Raw genomic sequence first — 27996 nt, forward strand, 5'->3', positions numbered from 1 at the left:
TATGCGTATATCGTGTATTATACAACACATATTAGTACGATGAACGGTAAATAAAAACATATATTGCATTGATTTCCATTAACAATAAACACAGTTGTTTTGTGTGGTCGAATTTCTTAGAGTTCAGAGAGGATTTTTGTTCTTTAATGACAATTACATTTAATGATCCCACATTAACAGAATCCAAACTTCTGAAAAATATGTAAAATGACCCACACTGACGGTTTCTTTTTTATCTCTTTGGGTTGTGTTATACCACGCATATGAGTTATACGTTGCCGAAAACTTAAGTTCAATGACTATATCCGACGCTTGTATTTTAGGGTTATTTATGAGAGAATCCGCATGGAATGGGCAAGTTCCAAGATGGGGAAATCCCCTAATTTGAATTCCAAAATGACTTTAACGGCATTAAACAAAACTGGATGTGAGTAACCTTGAACTCGGAAAGAGACCCATATTTATTACCAGAATGACTCGTCAGGTAGGTCACAGCAGCGGCTAGAATAAAATGTCAAATACGTCGTCCTAAGTGTCAGTGGTCATTACCCTTTACTCATACCCAGCGGTCATATTTGACCTATTTTTCACTTATGGATTTGTGAATCAATCATTGTATGATGTGTTGCCAAGTTTGTATAAGAAATAATAAAAATTATTTGAAGCCTCAGCAGGGATCGGATAGGAACTTTCGGATAGCTAGGGGAGGGGCTTTGTTTGATGGAAAGTGCTCCTTGAAGATTGTAGGAATAATATCGCTTTAAAAGAGATAGAGTCATTTAGAGACTCCTGCTGATTGACATTATGATGCACTTAGGATTGATTTTGTACTTGTTATTGATATACGAGTAACTTTTTGTAACAGGTTTTCTTTGGAAAACTTTATTAACGCGTACTTTGAAATTGAGGTACTTATATAACCATGTTATCCATGTGCTTTATGTACTCGCGAATTTATTCCAGTCCTTGTTTTTTTAAAGAAGTGAAATGGCAATATATTTCAATGAAAATGCGAATTACCAGTACCTCTACCTTTGCAACGAAAACAAATTATTTGTATATTGCTGCATTTTCTACCACCTTTTTATTTGGTACATGAGGATTCAGCTATAAATTTTTCTTCCTAAATGTTGCTGGTTGTTTTCTTTGAAATCCTTTTCCACTTCATTTTTAATTGTTATGAATAAATATGGTAACTTTGTCAATTTTAACAAACAGATTAATGGTTTTTTTGTTAAGATTCATTTTGGTAAATTAATTACAGAACCGGATTGTATTTTCGATGTTAATTGGTATTTAGTGAGAGATAAACGAAAAATAATACCATAAGGACCATTGCGCTAAAGGTTATATCCAACTAGTCTTAAAGGCAGTATTTAACATCGATGACAATGCAGAACTATGAGAAACTTCAATTGATTTTGCTAATTTGCCTACAGATGATGCAGAGGGCGTTGATTATTTAATGATTCCTCCATTGTATGAATGGTAAGGTTGAACTAGAGTAAATAGAGGCGGTGCCAGCGAATAAACCTGTGGTCACAAACTATGATCAACACAGCGATGTACTATTTGATGTTCCCCTCAATGTCCTCATCCCGAGGCAACGTAAAGTCTTTAGAGATTTGCGATTTCTTCTGAATGTTTTCTACTAAGTTAATATCACAGTCTGGGCCTTGGTTTTTCTCTTCTTCTTCTTTATTCTTTTTATCTAGAAGAAAAGTAAATTTTTAGCAAACGGAAGTATATGTTGAGAGAACACAGAAAAAGAAATCTTACAGATTTTACACAATATGTTCAAAATAAACTACTGGTAAAATGTAGTGTACAACAAGAAAGCATGTCTCAGCAGCTTAGTCAAGTATTTCTTTAGTGTCCTTTTATTATGGTCTTGTGACCTTGGTTGCTGAAAATATCAACTAAGACATTTTCTCCAAAAACCTTACAACAACTGTTTTTAACATTGTTTGTAGATTTGCAGCTTGTAAACCTGAATGGTCTAAATGTTAAATTTGGGGAATCTAGAAATGCAAACCAACTAATTCTTTATCATAAGAATAAAACTTCTTTCTAAAATAAGTGGTCTGGAGCGTCTTTAACCCACTTTTAAGATGCTCCAGACCACTATCTGTTCACAGATTGGAACAAATGGTGATACGGGAACTAGTCGTACAGGAGTTACATCTGATATGAAATTTCTATTAAATCTTTCCAATGAATATGATCAATAATACTCATAATATAACAAAGTGGCAAAATTTTAAATAATATTTCTTTGTTACCTCTTTTCTCTAGCAAAGTGCTACAGCAGCCCGGTAAGACGTAATAATACATAACAGTATACAGGAATCCAGCTATTCCTGAGGCTATTCCGAGAGACCTGAATGCAGTCCGGGCTCCGTAGGTACTCATCAGGTTTCCTCCTATAAGGCTGCCAGAACCGCGTCCTGTAACAGAATGAACGAAAGTTCAAAATCAAAATACGTATTTCAAGAGTTCATAATTTTCATTCTATAAAACAAGAAACAGCAACGTATATCGTTAAATGGTAGAATCCCTACGAATTTGTTCCTTGACACCATTAAGCGAAATACGAGTTTTCAGGGCATCTTTCTTTGATTATTGGGGTAATTCCAGACATCCATTATGTCCATAAATTCATTATGTTAAAAATTCAATACTACAGGATGATTATAAAATCCTTTTTTCGCTTATTAAAATTAATAACTTATAAACAATAATTCCAACAATTCCCTCAATCGAAAAACAGTTTTTAACGCTGTAATCATGATAATTATGTGGGATATCTTTAAACAACAAAAAATTAGTTCAAATTTTTACCTCCAAACGGCGCGCAAAGCGATTGCTTTAGAAAAATAACGCAAAGGTAAAATTTTCACCAATCTTTATTGGCGATCAAATCTCCAGGTGTTCACCATTATTTTTTAATAAGCAATAAAAATGGTGCGGTATGTTCTCCACAACTGTCTTCAAAATTTCTGATGGACAGTTCGCTGCCTCCTGGCATATTACGTCCTTCAAATCTGAAACAGTCGATGTGGGAATGAATTTCTGTAAACATGGTGTTACAGATATAGCGACAGACAAACATCTGCTGGTTGCCCTCGTGGGGTAGCACAGCTGGTATGACCGCCGTCCTCCCACACTGGGTGGAAAAGACCTGAGTTTGAATTCCATCAATGACGGGCGCAATTTTTATGAGTCTTTTTTACAAAATGGCTGAATTATTCGGTCGGTCTCAGGCGAGGATAGCATAGTTTTTCCCCCCGAAAACTCGAGATTTTCATCCAGCAAACAGAAAATCGACAGAATATACACGAGACCGTTCTCAACCTCATGTTTTTTGGCATTACAAGAATGCAAAATTGGATGATCAGCGAGATTTCTTTTCTTCTTTTTCAGGGTCAGATTACTGTTGTCAACGTTTGCTCAGATTGTGTCAGTGAAATTACTCTTGTAGGGATGAAATCCTTTATTCCTCACTCCACCTCAAAATCTTGTCCTTTATCTAAACCTTGGTTTTCCAATAAATGTTCTAAAGCTGTTCAAGAGAAGAATGTTACTCATCGTAATTGGCTTGCACCCAAATCTCCAAGTTCATTATCTGCATACACCAAAGCTCGCATACTAGATTTCGAATAGGCTGAGTAGAAAACTTGCTTCTTGTCCAAATGGGTAATGACCCATTTGGACAAGAAGTCCAAAGTTCTTGTCCAAAGTCCTTTGCCGCAACTTTTGCCAATCTCTGTTCCTATTTCTGTAAAAACCAGATGGTTCTATTGCCACTTCAGCCAAAGATAAAGCTGACCTGTTAATAACCTACTTTTCTTTCAACTCGTGTATTGATGATCTTGGTAAACCACCTCCTACCATTACCAGTACACTCCATTCAACGTCTCCTGTGGTCTTCCGTCGAAGGAATGCTAGAAGGAATTTGAAGAATCTTGATCCTAAAAAAGCTCCAGGTCCTGATGGTATTTCTCCACTTGTTCTTAAAATCTGTACTTCTGAACTTTCTGCAGTTATGTGTCGCCTTTTTTTCATTTTTTTTTATTGCAAAGGTGTTTTCCTTTCTGCTTGGAAATTTGCTCATATCCGCCAGATAACAAATCCCTCCCATCCAGTTATGATCCCATTGCATTTACTTCTACACTTTTTAAAGTAATGGAGATATCAATTAACCACCAGCTCTTAAACTATCCAGAAACCTTCTATCTGATCAACGATCACCAGTATGGATTCCGTCAGTTTCGATCCACTGGTGATATTCTGGCTTATGTTACCCATCTATAGAAAAATTCAAAGGAAAAGTTTGGTAAAACTCAAGCAGTTGCACTGGACATTTCAAAGGCTTTCGATCGTGTTTGGCATAAAGGTCTTCTAAACAAGCTTCCATCTTATGGTTTTCCAACTGTTTTTTGTAATTGGTTATCCAGTTTTCTTTCTGACCACTCACTGCGGGTGATGCCCATAGGCTTTCTGTCCTTCTAACTTCTCCACTAATGCTGGTGTTCCCCAAGGTTCAGTTCTTTCTGGCATTCTTTCCCTCATGTATATTAATAACCATCTCCCACTGACCGGAAATCCTATTACGTTGCCCTGCACAAACAGCTTCTACTTCTCGAATATCCACTACCAATTACTTAAATGCCGATCTCCAGGTAACTTTCCAGTGGGGCAAAGACAACTTAGTTGATTTCAATCCTTCTTCAACTCAGACCTTTCTTATACCTCGCAAAAACGATTTTTCTGCTGCTATGCTTAACTTCCATGACATTCAGATTTCTAGGCAAGTTGATATATCTCTTTTGAGGATTACCCTGACTTCTAATCTCTCTTGGCATAAGCACATCATAAATATTGCTTCCTCTGCATCTAAAAAATTCGGTTTTCTCTTTGGCTCTAGTCGTTACTTTTCTTCCAAACAGGTAACTCTCCTGTTCACTCTGTACCAATCTCAAATCCAGCCTACTATGGAATATTGTTCTCACATCTGGGGGGCGGTGCTCCCAAAACACCTTTCTCGGGTTTCTAGATTCCATTCAAAAGAGGGCAGTTAGGCTAAAGGCTAATTAATGACTTATCTCTAACAGAGTCTCTCTCTCTCTCTCTCTCTCTCTCTCTCTCTCTCTCTCTCTCTCTCTCTCTCTCTCTCTCTCTCTCTCATAGACGTTCTGTTTCTGCTGAATGCCTTCTCTGCAGATGGGCACTGTACTTCTATAAATTCTGCCCTCTCTTTTTCAAAGCAGTCTGAACATGTGCCCAACCAGCCAACGTCCTTTTACTGTCCAACTTCAAACTCACAGAACCAACTTTATCTTCCTCGTTTATTCATTCAACTGCCGTTTTCTGGAACAACCTACTTTCTTATGTATTTCCTAATAATTACGGTCTACAGAAGTTCAAGTCCAATGCCAACAAATATCTGATTTCATCTTCTCAACCTGCAACCCATGCGCGGTTCGAAGTATTATAGATTCTAATGCTTCTCGTGTTTAGAGTTTTCATAAAAAAATAATAAAAGCAGTATCAAATTAGAATCGATGTGCACTTAAAGATCTCGATACTCGAGCTATGCCTGAACAAGTGAGGATAGGATCGTGTTAAGGTGACAACTTGGAACCAGCAGCATAATCAGAAATTACTGAAACTTTTCATACGCTTTTCTTTTTTACAAAATAATGTACAAAAAGTATTGCAACAGATACTGATTGATTTGTAGACACCCCCCCACCTATTTGAATTGTAACAATTCTAAAAATTCCTCAAAAAATGCTTCAGACAGCTTGTGCAGTTCTAAAAAAACTGAAAGTGCTGGTGGCTGGTGAGATGTGCGTATATTCGCGTTAATTCGAAATACGTCTCTTATTTCGAAAACCGTTTCATATGAACACAATCTGCATATAAGTGAAAATGTATATCTATATTAAAATGATAAATATCTGTCACATAAGACAAGTTTAATCTACATCAACTTATAGATGTTCTATTTTCGTGATGATAAAAAAAGTAAATCAATAAATTGATAACTCTACTTGATAAAAAATATATATATTTGGGGGTGTGCATATAAATATTCTCTGCCAGACCCAATTCCGATTTTTTTTTTTGACAGAAAGGTGTCAAATTATGAATGAACATATCTTTTTATATTAAACGGCCCATTTGGCTCAAAAAAGTTTAATATCCATTTTTAAATTTTACAGGTTGAAGAAAGTCGTCACTGCCAAGTTAAGGAAGAGCGATTATGAAATACAGTACCTTTTTATACAGGGAAAAACACCAAAGGGAATTCAACAGATAGGTTGGAGCCTTTAGGAGAACAATGTCCATGCTATTCAACCATCAAAATCCAGTTGCAAAATTTAAAATGGATTTTGTTGACACTGAGGATGCAGAGAGGACAGGAAGACCAGTTTCTGCGACAGTTCCTGAAAATATTGACATTCATACCATGATACATGCTGATGTCTGATAACGAATTTTTGCTAAACGGATAGCCCAGGCTTTATCGCTGTTTCATTATGATCCAGAGACCAAAGAACAGCCGAATGAGTGGAGGCACAGTGGCTCCCTCCGTCCAAAGAAGTTCCACACCCAGAAGTCTGCTGGGAAGGACATGGTCTCTGTCTTTTTGGACAAGGATAGTATTTAGTTCATTCATTATCTGGAAAAGGGATAAGGGATAATTGCTGAGTATAATTTCTCACTTTTGGACAAACTGAAGGAGAAATTGAAGGCCGAACATGGGGGCAAGCTTATCCTAGGAGTGCTGTTTTTGCAGGACGGTGCTTCGGCACACGTACACACACACATCAGACACATGCCAAATTGGCTGAATTAGGCTTCAGGCTTCTTTTTATTATCCCCCATATTCAGATCCTGCCTCCTCTTCTTGTCTTCATTGTTGATTATCTTCCAAGCCGATTGTTCCAAGTTATGATTCAGTACATGTTCGTATATGCTCGAGAATAAACATATCAACCGCCATACTAAATAAATGCTGTTTTGTTTCTTAAACACCACTGCTGTCACAACGAAACTGCCTTCTGCCTCCTATCTAAATATATCTCATTCAATATCCAGTTTCTCCTGTATATATCGTTGACCAGTGGATTTGCGATAAGTAGAAATATGGATAATGAAGTGTGAATATGTACAACCAGCATTAGTCGTGGCAGTGACTCATACAGTGTAGTGCTGCAAATCAGGAATTACTGCTGGGAGACGATTTCTATGGCCCCCATTGTCTAATTTAGGCATATCTTAAAGGAGAAGTAGTTGTTGCACATTTGCATCAAAGCGAAAAGTAAACGGTTGCACAAAACTGACTTCCGACGGCTTCTTTTTAGAATACCGAAGTTTCTTCCTACTTCCTTAACTTTCCTTTGTCTTTAGTTATTGCTCGCATGGCATTAAGCAGATCAGCTTGTGTTCATGAACCTCGATTATTTTTTTCCTTTTGAAAACTCGAGGTATTTCACTAAACAAAAACACGAAGAATATAAAATTCGCTGTACTGAAGAATAACTACATCCGTGTTATGTAATGCACAAGGAAAGAGGCATCTCCTCACATCCCCCCATCCTCCTATAGATCGAAGATAAAATAGCAGACATCTTGAAATGGAGCGAAGCAAGAAGACGATGCCCACTATTTTAAGAACATAAATACAATAAGCACACTAAGACTATTATGCAACTTTTTGAAGCCTTTCCCAATATTTTGGCTTGGAGCCTCATGAAGTAGACGACGACGATCCCCAAACTCAAAGTTGATCTTTACACCACGGATTAACAAAAAAGTAGAAGAAAAAAATGTAAGTTATGGCGCAGTGGTTTAAATTTCTTGGCTTCTAGTACGAGTCCATGTTTTCTTTAAACAGCTGGAGTGCTGGCTAATAATAAAGCGCTGGCGAACAATGTCAAGGTCACTGAAATAAACAAACGTTTATTATCCGAGAATGAATATTCTAATCTCAATCTCAAAACAAATACACGTAAAAGCTCACTTTCACTTCATCTGTTTGTGGTCTGCGCAGTTTTCAGAGTTAGAAGTTCTAAAAAGTGTCATTGGGATAATTTACATCCCAGTTTTCGCTGATATTTGAGATAGCCAATTATCGCTGTTGCTAATGGAGACGACACAGCCATGTATTGAAAGTAGCGACATCTATGGACGAAAGTTGATATTAATAAATTTTTTATCCGTAAAACTGAAGAAATGTGTTAGTTACTGAACAGAACGTTTACTTTTATCTAATAAAATACATCGTCCATTCTTTATTTCCTAATAAACGAACGGGGTTTTATGATTATTTATTAAAAAAGTATTGGATTGGGATTTTTTTTTAGCGCTTCGCGTTATTGCTTTGGTTAGTGTATTATATCTGCAGAATGTGAATTTTCACATTCTGCAGGCTGAAAAATTCCGAATAACTCGGGGCGAGAATTCTTCTAACTCTGACGAGATCTGAACACTGAATATTATTTTTGGAAATAAAAAAACAAAAAAGTATTGGATATCCTTCGATTATCAATTCATGGGTTTAATTTTTTGCTTTGGTTACACCTTGGCTACTTTTTGAGAATTAAAAGAAAAAAAGAAAAAGGAAAGATACCCGCTGGATGTTTGCAAAAGTCTTACACGAAAAATTTAAATAAGTTAGGAGGAATACCTTCGTGGTATTCTGTCCTTCTATCTCTGTGTGTATGCGCCAACGCGTTAAGCACCAAAGCAACTAAGGCTATGAGGCATCACTATATTGTGTCTATAAATTGCGTGTATTCTATGGTCAATTTGTCTGATTGTTGGACGAAACACTCGAATTTCGGTAGGAAAAACCACGCAACCCTCGTTTGAGAATGACTACCTCAGCCTTCTGAAAAAATCCCATAAAAATTCTTCGCATCATTGACGAGATTCGAAACCAGGCCTTTTTCTACCAACTGTGTTACCACAGAGGACACCATCCTGGACTGCTTCTCCTGTACCACTAGTACAACTACTACTACTAATAATAATACCTGTAGCCGCATAACCCTGCTACAAACAAGGGACCCATCACTAAGAAATTTAGTTCTCTCCCGATCTTTATCCCACCTTCCTCATTACCGGACACGGATCAATAAACCACAAGCTAACATCCATGGGAATCATAGATAACCCCTACTGTGGTGAAATAGAAGACTGTAACCATGTGGTATATACCTGTCAACGTTATGTGGACCTTGGCAGCATCCTTTTTACACATATACAAGACATCCCTCCAGGAAATGAACACTTATACATCACATAAGAAAACTAGTACTACGAGTTTATTAAGTTGCGCAAGCACTCTTCACCGGGCGAAATATCTTAACGCCAACGCAGAATAGGAACACTCCAAACATCTGATCCGAAACCTCACCTTTCCTAACCTAATTGGACAAACGGACTTGACTTCAAACACTTGATAAATAGGAACATTGTAACTGCCATCCCTAAACCTCACCTTTCCTGACCTAAATGGACTTGTTAAAATCGGACTGGGCCACAGACACCTCACTAAATGCATCTTCCTGGAATGACCTACCGGGTAGGATTAAGTGGCCATCAGGCCACCTGAATCGCCAATGGCAACCTACACGCAGCTCTCTTGATGTGTCTTAGGCAAACCGATTAAAATATGCAAGTAATTTACGAACAATAAAATTGCTGGATGAGTTTGTTCTCTCGGTAACCTTAATATGAAATATGTTTTGTAGTCCTTGGGACATCATCAACAGTCATGTTGCTCAAGCATTTAATAAACTCGAATTTTAGTTTTCTTTGATGTTTTTGACTTCTCAGTATGATTACATTATTCTGCTAATCGCCATTATAGTTGAACATGGGCAGGGACACACTGACAGTTTAGAAGGTATAAATCGGAAGCCACTTATCATATATACAAATGAAATATGGAGTTTTCGAAAAGCGTTTGGTTACTACAAAGAGAGAGAAAAAACCTTTTTATAAACAGAAAGCGTGATTACAAGTTTTCTGTTTCTGACGTAGATAAAGGAATGTCTGTTCTGCAACGCTGCAATTTTTAGTCTCGAAGGTTAAAATTGCAGAGCGCTTTACCTACTTCTGCTTGCGTTACTTTAACAACAGATATCCAGACTTCCTGTTTATCTCTTTGTTTATTGCACCAAGTTACGTCATAAATGAGTAGCCATGGAGAAGTTTGGCAGAAAAGAGAGTATCACGTGTGCTGTTTGTTGCTTTGCCATGGTGGCATGCCAGAGTCGCTGGCACTTTAGCTTATAATTAACGATGCACTTAAAAAAACCCACGAACATCTCACAGCAACATTAGTGACGTATTTATATTATTCAGTAAAATGATTAATAGTAATTAAGGCGATTATTTAAATATACAATACTGTTTAGCACGTGCTGCCATCTGTTGCCAATTTACAGAAATATATATATATTAAAACATCGAAAGTAGAATATCATAGCTTTCTAATATTCAAAAATACTGTTACTGTTTAGTACTGTACTGCAATTATAATTTATAAATTGGTGAAATATTTTTTTCTGGCTTGAAAGAATGTGTTGCTATTCAGCTCTAAGTGAAATTACTTTGACTGAGTTAATAAATAAATAAAATAAAATAAAATAAATTTATTAATGAAAAGGAATGTTACATCGCACAACGTAAAGTTGAACCTGCCCTGTATTGCGAGGCCAGAGGCTTAAAAAACATTATTACAAAGAAATACCACTCCTTGGCAAAATAAAAAGTAATAAATAATATATAATATCACTGCTTCAAGCGTGATTCGTCTAAAACAATTGGAACTTGTGCGGCATTCACCTTTAGATGTTTTGAATATAATAAGTCAAAGTATAAACTGAAAATGCAATGAGGAATGGACAGCAATTGAGATTATTCAATGGCCTGAAAAAAGGGTAAATAAACCCTTTTTTGACGCGGATGATTTCATCAAATGGGATGAGACTGAATATTTTTGAAAGAATTTTTCAAATTGCTTAATATTATAACAGTGTTGATTGGCCGAGGGTGCCGTCGTTAATGCTGTTAAAAGCAATTGTGTCTGTTTATGAGATAATCTGGATAATACCTTAGTTGGTTGTTGTTATTGGGTTTTAGGAGCATTGGCGACTAAGGCCACGTTGCTCCGTGTATATTGGCTGTAAATTATGTGTTCTGTGGTCGATTTTCTGTTTGCTGGACGAAAAACCACAGTTTCCGGGAGGCAAAACCATGCTACTCTTGCCTAGGACCGATTAACTCAGTCACCACGTTGTGAAAAATACCCATAATAATTTCTCCTGTAATCGACAAGGTTCGAACTCGGGCCTTTTTCACCCGGTGTGAGGAGTAAAGCGATTCTAGCAACAGTCCTACGCACGAGTGCATCTTAGTTGGAATCTGACTCTTAACAAACTTAGTACTTAAGTCACACTTCAGCAAAATTAATGGAAATTTATTTTAGAAGTTAAATAAAAATAAAATACACAGTTACACCACTTGAGAATTTGTTTTAGATATTTATTGAAGTTCTCATATGTCTTAATGTAGGTTACAAGTTGGTTACGTTTCACGGTTATGCTGAACTCCCATCTTCCGGCAGGACAATGAAAAGTATCCAACCTGTATTAAGTGCATATTGACTCGGTAATACTTCAATAAACATCATTAAAAAATTCTCAGGTAGTGCAACAACATCATCTTTCATTTTTATTTAAATTCTATGAATAGCAGACACGTATAGTCTCTTTCAAACACTTGCGAATTTGTATACTGTACGCCCATAGTTTAATATATATCTAAGGCTATCTGAAGGCGCTCATGGTAGCACAGTTGGTACAATCGCCATCCTCCCCACACAGTGCGTTATAACCTAAGTTTTGTTCTGAAGGGATTTACTAATGCAATAACGGTATATACAACCAAAATACATTAATTTAATGAAAGAAATAGCATGCTTTGTCCGCGCATGCATCTAGATCTAGTTACTTACCCATTCCAAAATGAGCAGCCCCAATAGTTCCCTGGACGGTGGCCAACAGCGATTCTGGAGCCAGACTGACTGCGTAGTTTACTGCACTGTTCCACATAAGATGGAGGGAAAATGGTTTAACGGCCTCATATGCCAACACCCACCAGGGGTTTTCCAGGTACGAATAACCGACACAACGGATAAGATTTAAGAAAAACGAGATGATGATAATGTTCACTTTTCCTATTTTATTCATCATCCACTCAGACCACAACAACACGAAGAAACTTGTAACACCGCTGACCGTGTTCGTCAAGCCCATTAGCAGTTTGGTGCTATGCAAATCTTCTAGGAACCAGTTCAAAAAGTTCTCGGTGAAACCCCATATTGTACCAAGGAAAAACAATCCCAGTAAGAATAATACGACATCTGGATTTTTCAACAGGTGCACCGCTTGAGTAGACATATTTTTTGAAGGAATGCTCGCGTCCATTTCTAGAATGATGACCATGATGGCTCCAAGTACTACCCATCCATGGTGCATATAGAATGCAGGTGCATAGTTCGTACGACCCGTGCCTTCGCTGAGGACGTCAATTATATATCCAGAAAGTGGTGGTAAAATCAGCGTGGCCAGAGCCGAAGGAGTTCTTTCCCGACCATAATTACTGTTGTATTTCTTCATCAGCACTACCGTAGTTACGTCCATGAACCGGAAACAGATGTTGACGAAAAGAATGTAGCCAATAACAAAAACGAAGGATAAGGCTATTGTCGTAACCTTGCCCTTCCAGTAAAGGGCACAATTGAGTTCGACGTGGTCACTTTGGCTGTTATCAAGAGAGGAAGTTTCCAAGACGGGACAGTGGACGCTGCAGTTTTTACCAAGGACAGGCAAGGAACAGGAGCTGCTGGATACGGTAGAGTTATTCCAGACCAGAATCTCTGTAGGATATCTGCAAGAAGAAGAAGTGGGGACAGTGTAATTATTCACGCGAATAGTACTTTGGACAGTGACATTCAGGCCAACAGTTCGGCACACCATTTGGTCTGGGTCATCACCCAAACACAAAACTGTCTCACTTTGCTTATCTGTGTTTTTCTCCCTGATGCATTGAATACTACAATCAGAAATCTGAAGGTTGAACGTACGGTTAAGAGGATGGTTGCAACTCTCCTGTTCCAGCATCATTTGTATATTTGTGGACGGTTCACAGATCAACTTAGAAACCGGAGACTTGCATGCATCTGTTGGAATGGGAGGGATGAATAAGATTCCTGTAGCGAAGGCAATTGCCATGGCCAGGACAAAAAGGAGCGCTGGTTTGTAGTTTCCTATTCTGTCGGCCAAAATTCCTGCCAGTGGAGGACCTAACACAAGTGGAATGGGAAGGAAAGTGAATATGGCGGATGTTTCAGCCACAGTCAGTCCTAGTTGTTTCAGGTGAATGACCACAAAAGGTATGAGAGTGAGGAAACCTAGAAGACAAAGAGATTATTTTCATTTATTTAGAATGAGTCATAGAAATACATAAATAGTTTATAACTCTCTTATTTTGCTTTTAATATGTATTTAGTTATATTACGCATAATTAGGTTTTAACCACGCAACCTTTTTGAATATTCTTTCTACGAACATTAATTTTTTTCCTAAGGACATGATTTCGTCTGTCAATGAGATACAATTTCTCTATCCCCCCCCCCCCAGTTTTTCTTTTTCTTTGGATGGTTTACATCACTTACAAGCTGTCTGATTTTCTAAAAAGAAAACTTGTGAAGTTTATATTTCAATGAATATTTTCTCTGTTTGTGTTATTTAGAATCAGAGCAGAGGCGATTGAGGCTATGAGGTGACAGTATCTGTAAATTACGTGTATTCTGTGACTGGTTTGTTTGTTTTACCTAGATGAAAAACACCAGAGTTTACGGTAGCGAAGTCCACTCCATGGATTCCGAGACCGAATATCATGGCCATTTTCTGTAAAAGCCAATAAATTTTCTCCCGCTGAGACAAGATTCGAACCTTTTCTCCACGATGTGGTAGGTCAGTGACCATAACCACTGATAGAACGTTAGATAGGTCTTAAGCGCCGAAGAACTAAAGCTATGGAGTTGTCAGTATATTGTGTCAGTAATTGAGTGTATTCTTCAGTTGGTTTGCATTCCTCCGAGTAGAGGAGTAAATTTCTAAGATTTTTTCTCTTTCTTCAGCAGAATGGTGGGGTATCAATCATATCGTTCATTACCGTTCTTTCCAAGTCTGATCCCCTTATGACGAGTTTTCTTAAGGATACTATTTCAGAAGTAAACTGTACACAGTTCAAAAGTTTAAGCAAGAAATTTTAACAGCTGAATAAGAATAAGTTGAGAAACACTGACTGGACTGATGGAGGATTTTCAACCAATTTATAACAATTGGTTGTCCATGCTCATATTCTTAAAATATTTCACTTTACTTCAGTTCTCTCGGTACTGCTCAACTCAGAGGCACGAAACACATTGGTGTATGTCCCACATTTCTTTAAATACATTAAAGAATAAATGATCTTGTGTTGAGAGGAAATTGTTTTCTTGACTGTTCGAGATATTCCATTGCATCTGAGTGATAGAGGCAAGCTCCAAGGGGGTATTCGTGATTATTAATTCGACGGGAGGTTTCAAGATATTGCAAATGTTATCGGTTAATGGGAGCTTCCCTTGCTTTAAAATGCGTTGAAATAATGCGAATAGGATCAGTTGGGTGAAAAAGAACACAATGCTCATTTTTCATGGACAATTTTTAGGCTGTAGAAAATTCGAATGAAATAAGCTTAAAATTCTACGAAAAATAAGCATTAATTCTGGAACCGCAGTTTCAAGAAGAATCGGCTTTAAAAGTCTTCTTAATGCTCTATCAAATTTGATTGGAGGGGTTCTTTGTGCATCTATGTCATTTAAAATTAATTGCTCGTAGGCTTTTGAATTATGTTAGCTAGTTTGTGATATTGTGACACTTAAATGGGGAAAACAAAATATCAGAACTAAATTTACCTGCAAACCAACAGAACACGAAAACCTTGAGTGGCAGAAGGTGTTTGTTGACTCTCAGCCATTGTGGCAAACATCGTTTTGGAGTAGGATCTGACTTAGCGTTCGGTGAAACCTGAAAATATAAAATCAGAAATGATCACATTTTTTTCAGATGATAACTCAAGTCAAATGCTAAAGGCTACGATCAAAAAACTATGTATAATAAAGAGGTTTATTCCAGCGATTAAAAAAACATAAGAGATATAATCTTAAATCATTATTCCAGACCAAAACCACCTTCGCAGTTCTTGGTCTGCGGAAGTAATTTACTAATAGAAACCCCTCTTATTCTTGCAGATCGCTCTCGTGGAAAAACACAACTCTTGCAGAAATACACCGACTCCTAACATACCAGCTTAGCTGTCCGTGTGCAAGTGGTTATCTAAGTGCCTGAAGAAAATTAACTCTCAGCGCGGAATTAACTATCTCTGCTAAATATGGTACTGTCCTTGCGAATTCCTCTAACCTTTTGTATAAACAGAAAAATTATTCTATTTTAAATATCAGGAGATGAGACCGTTCTTTAGATTGGGATTATTTTTAATGATTAGTCGCGTTTCTACTGGATGATTTTTCTGTATACCAAACACTTAAATGGTGCATTATATAGAAACGAGGCTAAAATAATAATTAGTCAGATTTGGGCGTCCGATTACAGTGAATCCATAAAGGTACAACCGTAACATTCCAAGCTCAAATTGCGATCCAGTTAAATGTGAAGGTTTTATTTGTTAAAATTAGAGAGCGAGGACAGGTGGATGGTCTATGACACATTGCTCAAAGACGTTCTTTGTAAGTACAGTACCGATGCCAAATCCGAGGTGGTTGACCCCTCCCTCTTGTACCTTCCAGGTCGCAAGACTAGATTTGTAACTGCCTTCGAGAATAATCAGAAATTTTAGTAGAATAGTTAAAATATTTGGATTCGAATAGAAGCAGTAATAGTTTCCAGAGTCATGCTTGAGTGATCCAAGATAAGAACTACGTAGATTGTGAAATAAGTGACGAATTACCTATTGCTGGCTATTTGCCCAAATGCCTCGTGCTCAGAGAGATTCTGGGGTACAAATTTAATGCCTGAAGCCATATGGGACAAAAAAAAAAAAAAAAAAAAAACAGAAAATAGCAAACGCGTTCAAAAAAGTTTCTGTTTTTTTTTTTTTTTTTACTCTGAGGAACCACCCACTGGGAAGAAACAACCGAAACTTAATTTTTGTTACGGCAGCAACAGAGCAGCGCTCAGTTAATGTTCATCTGTGCATTTTCGTGGCTGCAGGATTCGAATCTTTGACTCTACGCTACCACAAGACAACACCATCCGTAAAACTTCAGTAAGAACCACGAGAGTTGTATTTTTATTTAACTGTGGCCATTTGGAGCCTTGGCTTAATGAAGCTATCATAGATGGAATCTGTTCAAGAAAATTCACGTGGTACTAGCTCTTTAAATAAATATGATTTGTGCAAAGTAGTTTCATTAAATTTAATTTAATGTTCCATGTTTGGTAGGAATTAGCAATTAAATATGAAGGCTTCTTAGCGTGGTAATTCGTCTAAATACTAATCCACAGGTTTCAGACAAATGCTCTTTTTGATGGGCCTGGTCTGAGAACTGCCTAGAAATGCATAATTAAACTGATAATTATGAGTAAACATTTGAAACACTTATGATATACAGGGTGTCTCAAAAATACACGGCATAACTTCAGGAATGAGTTCCTCATATGTAGACAATAAAAATATTTTATATCAACATAGTTCCTGAAATCCTTGGTTCCCGAGTTTTGAAGGTCTGTCTATGACACTTAATTGTTCACATCACCTTATAGTAATTGTTCAAAATGTCCACCTTCTGCCTGAATACAGGCCTCACATCGACGTCTCATGGACTCGCGAAGACGATGCCAAATTCCTGGCATGTTTCGTATTGTCTCGCAACCTGTCACAATTCGATTGCGGAGAGTTTCCACATCAGCTACCGGAGTCGAATACACCAATGACTTTAAATGGCCTCACAAGAAGAAATCTGGTGGGTTTAAATCAGTGAGCGTGGAGGCCAGGCAGTTGGTCCAACCCTCTACTTCAGGAGTCGTAGATCTTGGTCGTCCTCTGTCGGCAGAACGAGGTGTAAAAGGTCCCATGTTCATAAAGGCTGCGATGGATACCTTTCAATCGTTTTCCTGTCTGAACATCTTCGTTCTGGGAACCTTTCGTGGTACAAACGACGAGCCTCCAGAATATTGCCGTCCGCCAAACCGTACATAAAGTGCATATCCGCTTACTCCTGATTTGACTACATGGTCGGAATGGAAAACCACCAGATTCTGTCAGTTCCTTGTGATGGAGGAAATCACCTGCGGGAGATAAGACATTCCAGTTAATAACTCGGGAACTAAGCATTTCCGGAACTACGTTGATATAAAATATTTTTATTGTCTACATATGAGGAACTCATTCCTGAAGTTATGCCGTGTATTTTTGAGACACTCTGTATACATGGAAAGAAACCTCTGTGTGTGTTTTGTGGATTATGAGAAGGCGTTTGATAGAGTAATCTGTAGAGAACTGTTTCCATTGCTTGAGAAAATCGGATGCAAGAAGATTATTGGACTGATCTATGACTTATATAGAAGACAAAATGCGGTGGGGGGGGGGGAGAATTAACAGGGAAAAGCTAAAGTTAAAAAGGGAGTGAGATACTTTCACCTGGTTTGTTCAATGCTTTTGCTGAAGTGATAATAAAGGAGGCATTTGGGGTAAGAAGTGGGGGATTAAAATAGGCGAAAAGTATGTACAGGCTGTTAAGTTTGCAGGCGATCAGGCCATACTAGCAGGTTGCCCTGCTACGCTGCAAAAATGATCAAAATACTAAATAAGAAAGCGCTGAAAATCAAGGCAATGATGATTGGTAAAAGGTTAATTCCCTTCCAACTTGTGATCGATGGAGTAAGAATAGAACGGGTAGAACACTTTAGGTATCTGGGGCAGTTATTTGCAAAGGACGTTTCATGTCTAACTGAGATTAAATTTAGAATTCCAATGGCAAAACAATCTTTTAAGAATAAACTGTCCTTGATTCTACAGGACAGATTGTCACAAGAAATTAGGAAGAAGATAATAAAGACATATATCTGGTCAGTGGCACTATACGCAGCAGAGACATGGATTCTAACAAAGAGAGACAAAAAGAGATTTGAGACCTTCGAGATGTGGTACTGGTGCAGGATGGAAAAAATTAAATGGCTGAAAAAGTTTCGAATGTGGAAGTATTAAGACGTGTCCAAGAAAAAAGGGAAAATTAGGTAGAATAAGATCAACTAGACTAAGATAGTTGATTAGACTGAGACCACGTGATTCGACATGGTTGTTTGCTTCTGGATGCAATGGAGGGGACTGTGGAGAGAAAACGCCCTAGGGGTAGATCAAAAAACTTTCATAGGGAAGTTGCCGGATGAGGATTAAACAGGACTTTCAAAACTTTGAGGAACTAAAACAAACGGCTCAGGAGAGACAAAGATTGTAACAGCTCATCAGAGGAACTGACCAGTCACAAGATTGAATTACTGATGATGATATATACACTCGCATTGAATAGGATTGTATGATGAAAATAAATACTAATCTGAACTTGTTTGTTCATTCTTTTCTCTCTTCGATACTGATTTCACAATCGTAAATCAGCATGCACCTCTGGAGATGCAATTTTAATGAAAATAACGGAAAAAACCAACAAAATTTCATATATTGAACCCGGTTCCTAAAAGTTTTATCAAAATAATTCTATAATGTGTTTTTACGCCGTGTTTGATAAATTACAGTGTAAAATAACTTAATTATGAATTAATAAATAATTATGAAAGGCTAAATATTTTTTTTCGTAATTATTTATCTCTGAACGATTCAAATAATAAATTAAGCTACTCACCTCTATCTCCTTCTCCATGTTTCCGCAAACGAAAGGGTAGGTTAATGGTCAGTTGTCTGGGTCAATTTGCGAGTACAACCATCACTTGCTGATCTACCTGATGAAGATAGAAAATAATCTTATAATAATAATCTGCGGGACACCTCCTGCCGTTTTAAGTTAGGAGTCTGATGAACAATGCGGGATCTGAGTAGATATTGTTGTTCGATATAAAATTGAAGAATTATCCACAATAAGATTAACTGGTGGTAAGTGTATTAGAAGAGAGAAAAGTACTTTGTTAAGGAACTTTACAGAATAAAACAAACTGCAGAATGGATAAAGGGAAGTGTATATTAATTAAAAGAAAAATTCTCAATGCCTTTTTTACAAAGATGGAACGTGTCTTGTTTAGTAGTATTGCATCGGAAGAAAAGGCCAGGCAGCATCTTTTTGATGTATGATTGGTATGATGCAAATAGAAGAAATATGTTATGATAATAACTGACCACGGCTCTCTGCGTTGAGATTTATATATTATAAGTAAACTTATTAAAGTGCTAAATTATAATAAGTACAGTTGTTTCTGCTGTTATCAATCAGTCTTCATCAGAGTTTATCGTGCTAAGATTTGTGAATAAGAATGAGGATGTACGATTACAGATAGGGAAAAATTTCCAATTCGTTTCTCGGTTTTTTACCGAGAAACGAATTGGAGACCTTTTGAATAATCCGGCTGATCTAATTCGGCTTTGGACAATCTGTCGATGACGTGGTCTTGGCTATCCCTTTGGATCATGAGAATAAATTACTGATATTGAATTTTCAGTTCACATTACAAAAGGAGATGGGCATCACCATTTTTTTCTTCCAGATGCTTATTATGGAGAGTAATTTTCTCTTATTCTCTGTATTTTGGTCCTATTATGCCAATAATCTATAGAATTATCAGGCTATGACATAGACATACGTTGCGCAAGTATTATGGACAAGAATTTGTTGTCCTGCTTGGGAAAGAGAGGAAACTCCTGGAGTATCCAATGCCCATGATATCTACATATACCTAAACGTCACCTTAAATAGAGTACGGAAACACGTGCCTGCCATCAATTATGATTTTTCCTTCAGAAGAAACATTTTTGTCAATGGTAACGTCATATTGATCCATATTGAACACTGATGAGACAATCTCCGATTTTCTACAGCCCAAATTCCTCCCAAATGAGTGCCCCGCCGCAATACACTGCTGTACTTGTGTACTGCCTGTTCTGCAAGATTTATAAAGTGTGCAAGCCCAGTTGTGAATGTACGTTCTGATAAAAGAATCATTTTTGAGTTCTTCAATTCAGACACATGAAGTCTGACTGAGGGCATTCATGTATAACTTCATAAATAAAATATGAAGCATATTAAGCCAATTATATATTTAGGATACGATGACGATGACGTGTCCTAAAGTTCTTGTAGTGTTGAATCTTTCTATAATTGTGGTTTTTATCGACTATTAAAATGTCATTATCATATTTATTTAAAATATGAATCATTTACTTAAAAGAGTGGATCATTTAAAATAGTTTAAATAATTACCCATGACTATGCAATTATATGAATTTATATAAATATGGAGAATATTATAATAGGTTAGGGATGGTGGGAGTGAAGTGGATGCGTTTAACATTATTTATTATATCATTTTAAATGTAATATCGTCGCTGATTCGCATTGAGTGATCATAAAACCAAGACTTTTGATTTTTGAATTAAAAAAGTTCATATATACGTTCTTTGGGAATCTAAGGTCTTGATCAATATCTGGTTTTGCTAGTATTTAATTTTTGCTAATGTAAAATAAAATGGGAAATTATCACGCACCTGCTGTTAGAAATCATATTGTAGAATTGTGTTACTATTTATGATAGTAGGCTTTTTGAAAAAGTTCATATTTTGATTATCACGAAATTAAGATTTTTTTACTTTTTACTAACACTTATAAAGTATTAATACTTCAGTTAAATAAACTATGGCAAAATTATAAATGCACTGCTCAAAACAATTATGGGATATCTACATTTACTGGTAGGTGATTAATCTTTGAACTTTATTATCGAAAGATAGCTTCCTAATTATATGAATCCAGTTTAGGGAAGCCATTAATGGACTGGAGGCTGGGTAGAGTTTAAACACTTGCTACCCAACTACTCATAATGCCATAAAGCATTCACTCTGTAATTTATTTCGTATATTAATACATGCAAAAACAGCTCGAATGGCCGGTATACTACCCATCGTCAATCTTACCGACAGATGACCACTACGTGGGATCATCAGAACTGATGGCTGAACCATGCAACTGGAGTATGAATTTTCCGTCGCCAGAAGAGATCTAGCTCATACGAAACCCCCTTGCCAGAGAAAATTCTATGGTCATCGATTAATAGTTTATATTTCATTGGCCCTATACGTCAGCGTAGAACCCCACAGAAAGTGCTCAAGAAAATGGTGGTTGGATTGGTGGTCGCTGGAACCAAGTGTTTCTCACGTTCAGCTTTCAACTTGATTTTTGGAGAATCCTCATCTCACTCAAAGATGGAACCTTCTAGAACCCTTCTCTTTTATAGAAACAACAACAGTTTGATGGAGGGGAGAGGTAGACTGATGGTCTTGGAAGTTCTTACATGCGACCATAAGAAACGTTTTCGTCAGGAACTGATCACTGAGAGATTACAATAGAAGGAGAGATGATATTCTGCAACGAACAGTCCGTCGGGCAACAAACTTCCTTTTTATGAATGATAATATCCTACTTCTTTGGTATGGCTAATTGACAATGCGGTTGAGTGAAGGTGGTATCGAGTCCATTGACTGACTGCCTTTCTCTTCTAATTTTAATTCGACTGAGCAACTAGAGCTCCATCTACACTACATCTATATGAGTTACATTGATTCCACACTTTTCCTCCACTTTATTTTATTTATTATCAAATTATTTTCATATTTGATTCAATTTGAACGTTGGAGAACAACATTTTCCGGTCAACTCTGTCTCTTGCTTTGTGAAATAGTTCTTGTATCGTAAGACCCTTGTCCATTCTTTAATGTTATCAAAGCCACTCTTTTCTTTGTCTTCCTTTTGCCCTTTGGCCTTTAATCTTTCCTTGCAGGATTAGTCTCTGCAGGTAATATTGTGGGCCACATAATATGGCCGAAGTAGGCAGTCTTTCTCTTTGCAATTGTAGAGCTAATTTTTCAAACTGAAAATTAGCCTTGATGAATAACGGCATCAAGTTTTCCAACGAAGAAGACTGTTTTTTTTAGATATTCCTGATTGTTTTCAGTAGTGTATATTAAAACTAGAAAGATTTATTTAAATATCGGAAGTTAACATTTAATTTCCTCATTAAGTATTTAAATAAAAATAAAAAAAATACTTACCAAGTATTATTTTCAAGACGACAGAATCAGCTTGTCCTAGACAGCAGTACGAAAATAGATGTTACATATAGGAAAGGCAGAATCATAACGCCAAGAACTATCATATAACACATGCTTAGTTCATCAACAGAAAAATCAAATATAGTTACAAGGCGAATATGGGGTATTCTCATTCGAAAAAAGTGAGACATATCCGGTATATCGAAACACGAAAATTACGTAAATTAATATACATTAATTAACCCAAACAGATTTTGATGTATATAAGAAAAATCTGAGCATATTAACAGCATAAATCACTTAAAAATTTTAAAAATATGGAAATTATGAAGTCATTTGAAGCTGTTCCACAGTTTCAAGGTTTTGGAATATTATAAAGATGTTCTTGAGTTTTTACAATTGAATGAAAAAACTCAAAGAGCTGTTGTGCATCCAGAACTCTTTTTTATATGCATGTCACTCACTGAATTCCTGCGTACTTCAAAGAACGAATCTACTACATGCAGAAGTTGGAAAAGATAATTTAAATTACTGGTGTTGGTCATTGGCTAGACACATGCCACTTCTGAAAATCAGCTAATAATTATTCGAACCGTCAGTCCTGAGTAACAAATCGCTTGCTTCACCCCATAAGTCAATAACTCTTTTGCGTTCCTTGTCTGAAATAGAACTGTATTGGGGGAACTACATCGAATTAGTCGCTGGTTGGAATGTGATGTATTTTACTGACCCCTTATAACTGAGAAGCCTTATAACATTAATATTAAACCAGTCTAGGATGTTGAGAAAGAGTTCAAGACCATCCAAGATAGCACATTGTTGATAATCCATTCCTCACACGTGTGTGCACTTTAAAACCTGTGAAAAACGAAAAACAAAGATATTTTAAAGCTAACTGTTAAGGAAATTGTTTAACATAATAGTTGCATGATAAATGTATTACTAGTTATTCTTTAAACATCTAAAGTTTTCATGATGAGAATGATTTTGGAGAAGGAACCAATTATCACACCGCATGAAGCACGAACACTAAGTGGCTCTGAGTGCCGATTGAAGAATTGTTCTCTCTGCTTCTGGTTAAAATTTCTTCGAATCTGAGAAATACATAAACAAAGGATTGAATCCACTTGTGAAATAAAATCAATGTTGTCAAAGAGGGATCAACAGAAGACATGCATTTTGGAACAAGACTGGATTCTGATTTTCACTTTTGCAATTTTTTAAAGAAATCGTTCCATTGGTAACTTGTGAGATACGCTGTTCACTAAAGATACATCAGATCTTAAGGAATGATTAACATATCTTTCAATTATAGAATAATGATGACCAGAATATAGCAAAGATGTTATCATGTATAGAAGGATTTTAACCCTGGACACCAAAGTCCAGCGAGTGATCTATCTGAACAGTTTCTAAACATTGTCTTAATTTTTTTTTCTTGTAAATGAACATGGCTGAAAGGACCTCAAGTCAGAATAACCTAAAAGTTTGGATGCTTTCCCTCTTGGCAAAATCCTATCTTGAAATCTTATCTGAGTCTACAGGCTCATGAAGAATGATCCAACAGCCCTTCCTGGTTGTCGCCTTACGAAGAACACGTGACAGTGTTGAAACTTTTCTAACCAACCTAACTCTTCCATTATGGGATTAAAATGGAATTAAAAAGCTCAGTTTCCGGGAGGGAAAAACCATACGGTCCCTACTGGAAACCAACAAACTTTGATATAGCGTGGAAAAAAGCCCATAACAGTGCCCTTCGTTCTCACCAAAATGAAATCTAAGCCTTTTATAAGCGGTGTGGATGGACAGCGACCGTAGTAATAATATGCTGCTAGGAGTAATTTTATAACAGTGGCAATATTGCTCATAATAATTTAAAAATAACCCTAATACATAATACACAAAACAAAAAAATACATGCGGCGAAACTCATTATGGTTCAAAGAAATATTATCCTTGTATTTTTTGTTATTCATATAAGATATTATATTGTATATTTTTAACATACAACAAAGTTTAATCGAGATGCAGTGTAATATTTTCTGGTAATGCAATTATATCATTATTAATCAAAACATTAATCAAATCTAAAAGATCCAGTCGTTAAAAGACAACCATTGTAATCTAATAATATTGCTTTAAATTCTGCTATTAGAATATTATTTAATACAATATTACAACTAATAAAATCCATGTTATTAATATTTCTACATTTATATGTTAAATTATCCCACCAGGAGGATTTAGATACTTGATATTCGGCACGAGGTCTGTTGCCTTGTTCATATAATTGTTACATCCATTTGTAACTAAATCAGAATTCGTTCAAATAAAACTGTTAATAGGTTCATGATTCAATAAATGGCTTTAATTGGAGAAATCTCCAATTAAACGCAGTTTTTACACCTATCGAATCGAAATAGTAAACAATCAGATTTACTGAATCAGTTATTCGTAAAAAAATAAAGATTATGATTAGATAGAATTACAACAAATTTAATAACATGATGGACTAAAAATTAATTAAAAAATAAAAGTGACGCTATATTTTTAACTATTTCAACAGTTTAAGTAACATATTTCTTACATTTTCATCTGATAAAGAGTCGCTCACATACAGCGAAGTTTAATATAAACAAAAATAAGAAATAATTCAGTACTGAGTTGTGTTGCTAAGATTAACGTGGAAACTCATTCCTGACAGGTGTAGCTGACTACACGTTTTACGGTCTGTTGTTGTACGTTGCCAAACCGGAGTTACCCGATAAAGTTAAGCCAAATGTCATCTTCTAAGAATCTGTTTTATAATTAAGAAACAGCTCTTTTTTATCACGCGTAGGTGGAAGATAAAAGAGCCCAGAGTATGGATCGGAAGAGTGACTAAATTCGCTTTCACCTTAATAATATCTATTAAGATTCCGTCCGCATATACGTTATTACGTTTAGGGCAAAATAAGGAGGGAGGGTCTGAGAGTTTGTGACGACTTAACAAGTGGAAAGAGAGAGGAAGTTTAATAAAGACTGAGACGTCACAGTTGCAATATAGTTCCTTAGTACATTAGTTCCTTTTTCTGGAAATTAATTCATTTTAATATTTGTTATTTTAAGACATTTAACACGTTTGTTATTTTAAGTTTGAAACGAGAAATATTTTATTCTCACTAGAGACGTACGTTTTCCATTTCATTTTTTTCACCTTTGCTGGTTATGACTGTGTTTGATTAATGCTTGCGTAGTGTCCGGGCTACATCCACTCAACTCAGACTCTTCTGGTCTGAGTCATTATCGGAACATTACGTTCTTCCTTCTGGGGTGATTCGTAGCTTCCTCGTGGGAAGCTACGAGTCACCCCAGGACTAACCTTTCTCTAGCTTCCTCTTGGGAAGCTACAAGGGATAGTTTCCCTAGCTGGAGCATCGGAGGTCGAATTTCCCTTCTATTCTTTTTGAAGGTTTCATTTATTCTTCATTAGGCGACCATTTTATTCAGTTCGCTCTCTCTATCCTTTCGCTACTCAAGGAGCCATATTATCTCATTGACATTGCAGAGTTATCCCTTTAAAAAATTTTCTTCCTTTCCCTCTAGTTTCTTTTGGAAACCCTAAATCAGCAAAGAGCCACACCATTTCAATTTTTAAGCCCCATTTCCTGTCTGCTTCGTGTCGAAAAATATTATTCGTATACAAAAATAGAAAAAAGAAAAAATCTTGAAAGTTTTAAGAGTTTTCGTACCATAACCATTCTTCATATATGTCAAGAAAACAGAATCTTTTAAACTTTAACGTTAACCCGAAACCTTAGGGCATTTTTCCTTCGAAAATCATTTGTTCTCATGTAAGTTAATTTATAATATTGTAATGTACACTTTCTTGCGATAATTTACAGTTTCTCACACAACTAAGGAAATCATTCGCGTATGTAAAAAACCATATCCTGTGTTCCATTTTTCATAAATGACCCTTTGATAGTCACTGAAAGGCGCTTTTATTATTAGAATTGAGGAGGTACCTCTAATTTTTTTTAACATACGGGAATCTGAGATCCCAAAAAGTGGTTTGATGTAAAACGTAGATTGCTCCAAAATATTAATCTTTAAAGTGATATTTCTATGCATGGGGAATGGAAGACGCTTCGTCCTATTAATAAAAAAAAACATTAAAATGATTTACTGTCCTTTCAGGACAGAATTTGCGGACTCAGCTCACTAAATGTTGTTGAGAAATGTGAACACGTTTCAAAAATAGATCCGTCACCAATTCAAACATTAAAATGACTTACTGTCCTTTCAGGCAGAATTTGCTGACTCAGCTCACTCAGCTTTTGAAACGTGTTCACATCTCTCAATTACGATAATTATAACGTTATTGAGATATGTGAATACGTTTAAAAATAGACCAGTCACCAATTCAAACTATACACCAGAAATCAGCGTATCAATTTCACGATAAAACCTCAATTATTTTGCTGCTCTGACTGCACCGAAAACCATTATACAAAGGCTGGTTTCCATAATGATTTGCATAGCGCGAGATTTCTTAATAAAGCTGCTGAATTTAAATAAGATATATTTTGAAAAAAATTGAAGTAATAATTAAAAAAATTAGAGTAATCCATAATTGCCCCTCGTCCTCCGAGAAAACAGAAAATCAGAAAATAAATGCTTTAAAACCTTACGAGAACAAAATTCAAAAGAATCTTGTTCTCGAGAGGTTTCAAACAATGTTTTAACGTAATTTATCTTTATAGAATTTGTAAACATACACACGGTCCTTTAAATACTTTTTGATCTAAAGTTTCTTATTTCAGACTAAGCTAATTCTACAATCATTAGCTATAACTATTGTCCCCTTTGATTAAGTATTTAGTATATCAATTACAATTGTTATTTTAATTTTAACGTTACTCCAGACATGTGATTAAACATTTCAGTTATTAGAACAATAAATGAATTATTGTTAGAGACCTGAAAACACCATTTTTGATTTAAACAGTACTACATATATTGCGTGAAATATAGAAACATAACTACTATCAATAATTGGCAGACACTGGCTTCTAAATTGAGAGCTAACCTCGGGCACCCACGCCAAAGGAATCCCAGGAATCGACCAACTCTGCAAATTACAGTAAAATTCGAGTGAACATTCCATAAATATGAATGAATAATAAACTGATATTAAAGGGTCTAATCTTACTCTCGCTAAAGCCTTTTCTTTTTGTTCCTTTAAATAAACATATTTTTAAGAATAAACGGTTTTTTTTCTAGACGTTATTAGACAGACATGTATTTTATAAAAACGCGCACACCAACTCGAATAAAAATCGTAACATGCACAAAAAGAGAAAAGAAAAGAGATTTAAACGAACCCAATTTGTCAATTGAGGGAATGAAAGGGCTCTTACCGACATGACCTCTGATTCGGAGAGGCGAAAATGCGAGAGATGCGCACTTCCAGCGAACAGATTGGTATATGCAACCTTTGAGAGATGACACAGCTGTTCCAGGTGAGGGGCCTTCGGTGTGGTTGCTGCACCACCCTATGTGTGTGTGTTGTTGTTGTTTTCCATCAAGTTACTG

At 36.3% G+C, this 27996-nt stretch overlaps 1 protein-coding gene across 5 annotated transcripts; it reads right to left on the reverse strand.

The window, feature by feature from the left end:
* Nucleotides 1-27987, reverse strand: LOC150076283 (major facilitator superfamily domain-containing protein 6-like). Of its 5 annotated transcripts, none has more exons than XM_090387015.1 (7): nt 27822-27987; nt 22420-22455; nt 19010-19102; nt 15047-15158; nt 12038-13495; nt 2283-2447; nt 1-1711 (listed from the first exon to the last, which is right to left on the reverse strand). In XM_090387015.1, the coding sequence occupies exons 3-7, from the start codon at nt 19025-19027 to the stop codon at nt 1569-1571; spliced, it is 1896 nt and encodes a 631-aa protein (XP_090243141.1). In that variant the 5' UTR covers nt 19028-19102; nt 22420-22455; nt 27822-27987; the 3' UTR covers nt 1-1568. The 5 variants fall into 5 exon arrangements, with proteins under 5 accessions (XP_090243141.1, XP_090243138.1, XP_090243139.1 ...); XM_090387012.1 differs by having other exon boundaries at nt 19010-19106; XM_090387013.1 differs by having other exon boundaries at nt 19010-19106; nt 27786-27987.
* Between the last annotated feature and the right edge of the window lie 9 nt (nt 27988-27996).

Source organism: Mastigoproctus giganteus, chromosome 13 (assembly GCF_048544385.1).
Source record: "Mastigoproctus giganteus isolate SK-2022 chromosome 13, ASM4854438v1, whole genome shotgun sequence".
NCBI lineage: Eukaryota > Metazoa > Arthropoda > Arachnida > Uropygi > Thelyphonidae > Mastigoproctus > Mastigoproctus giganteus.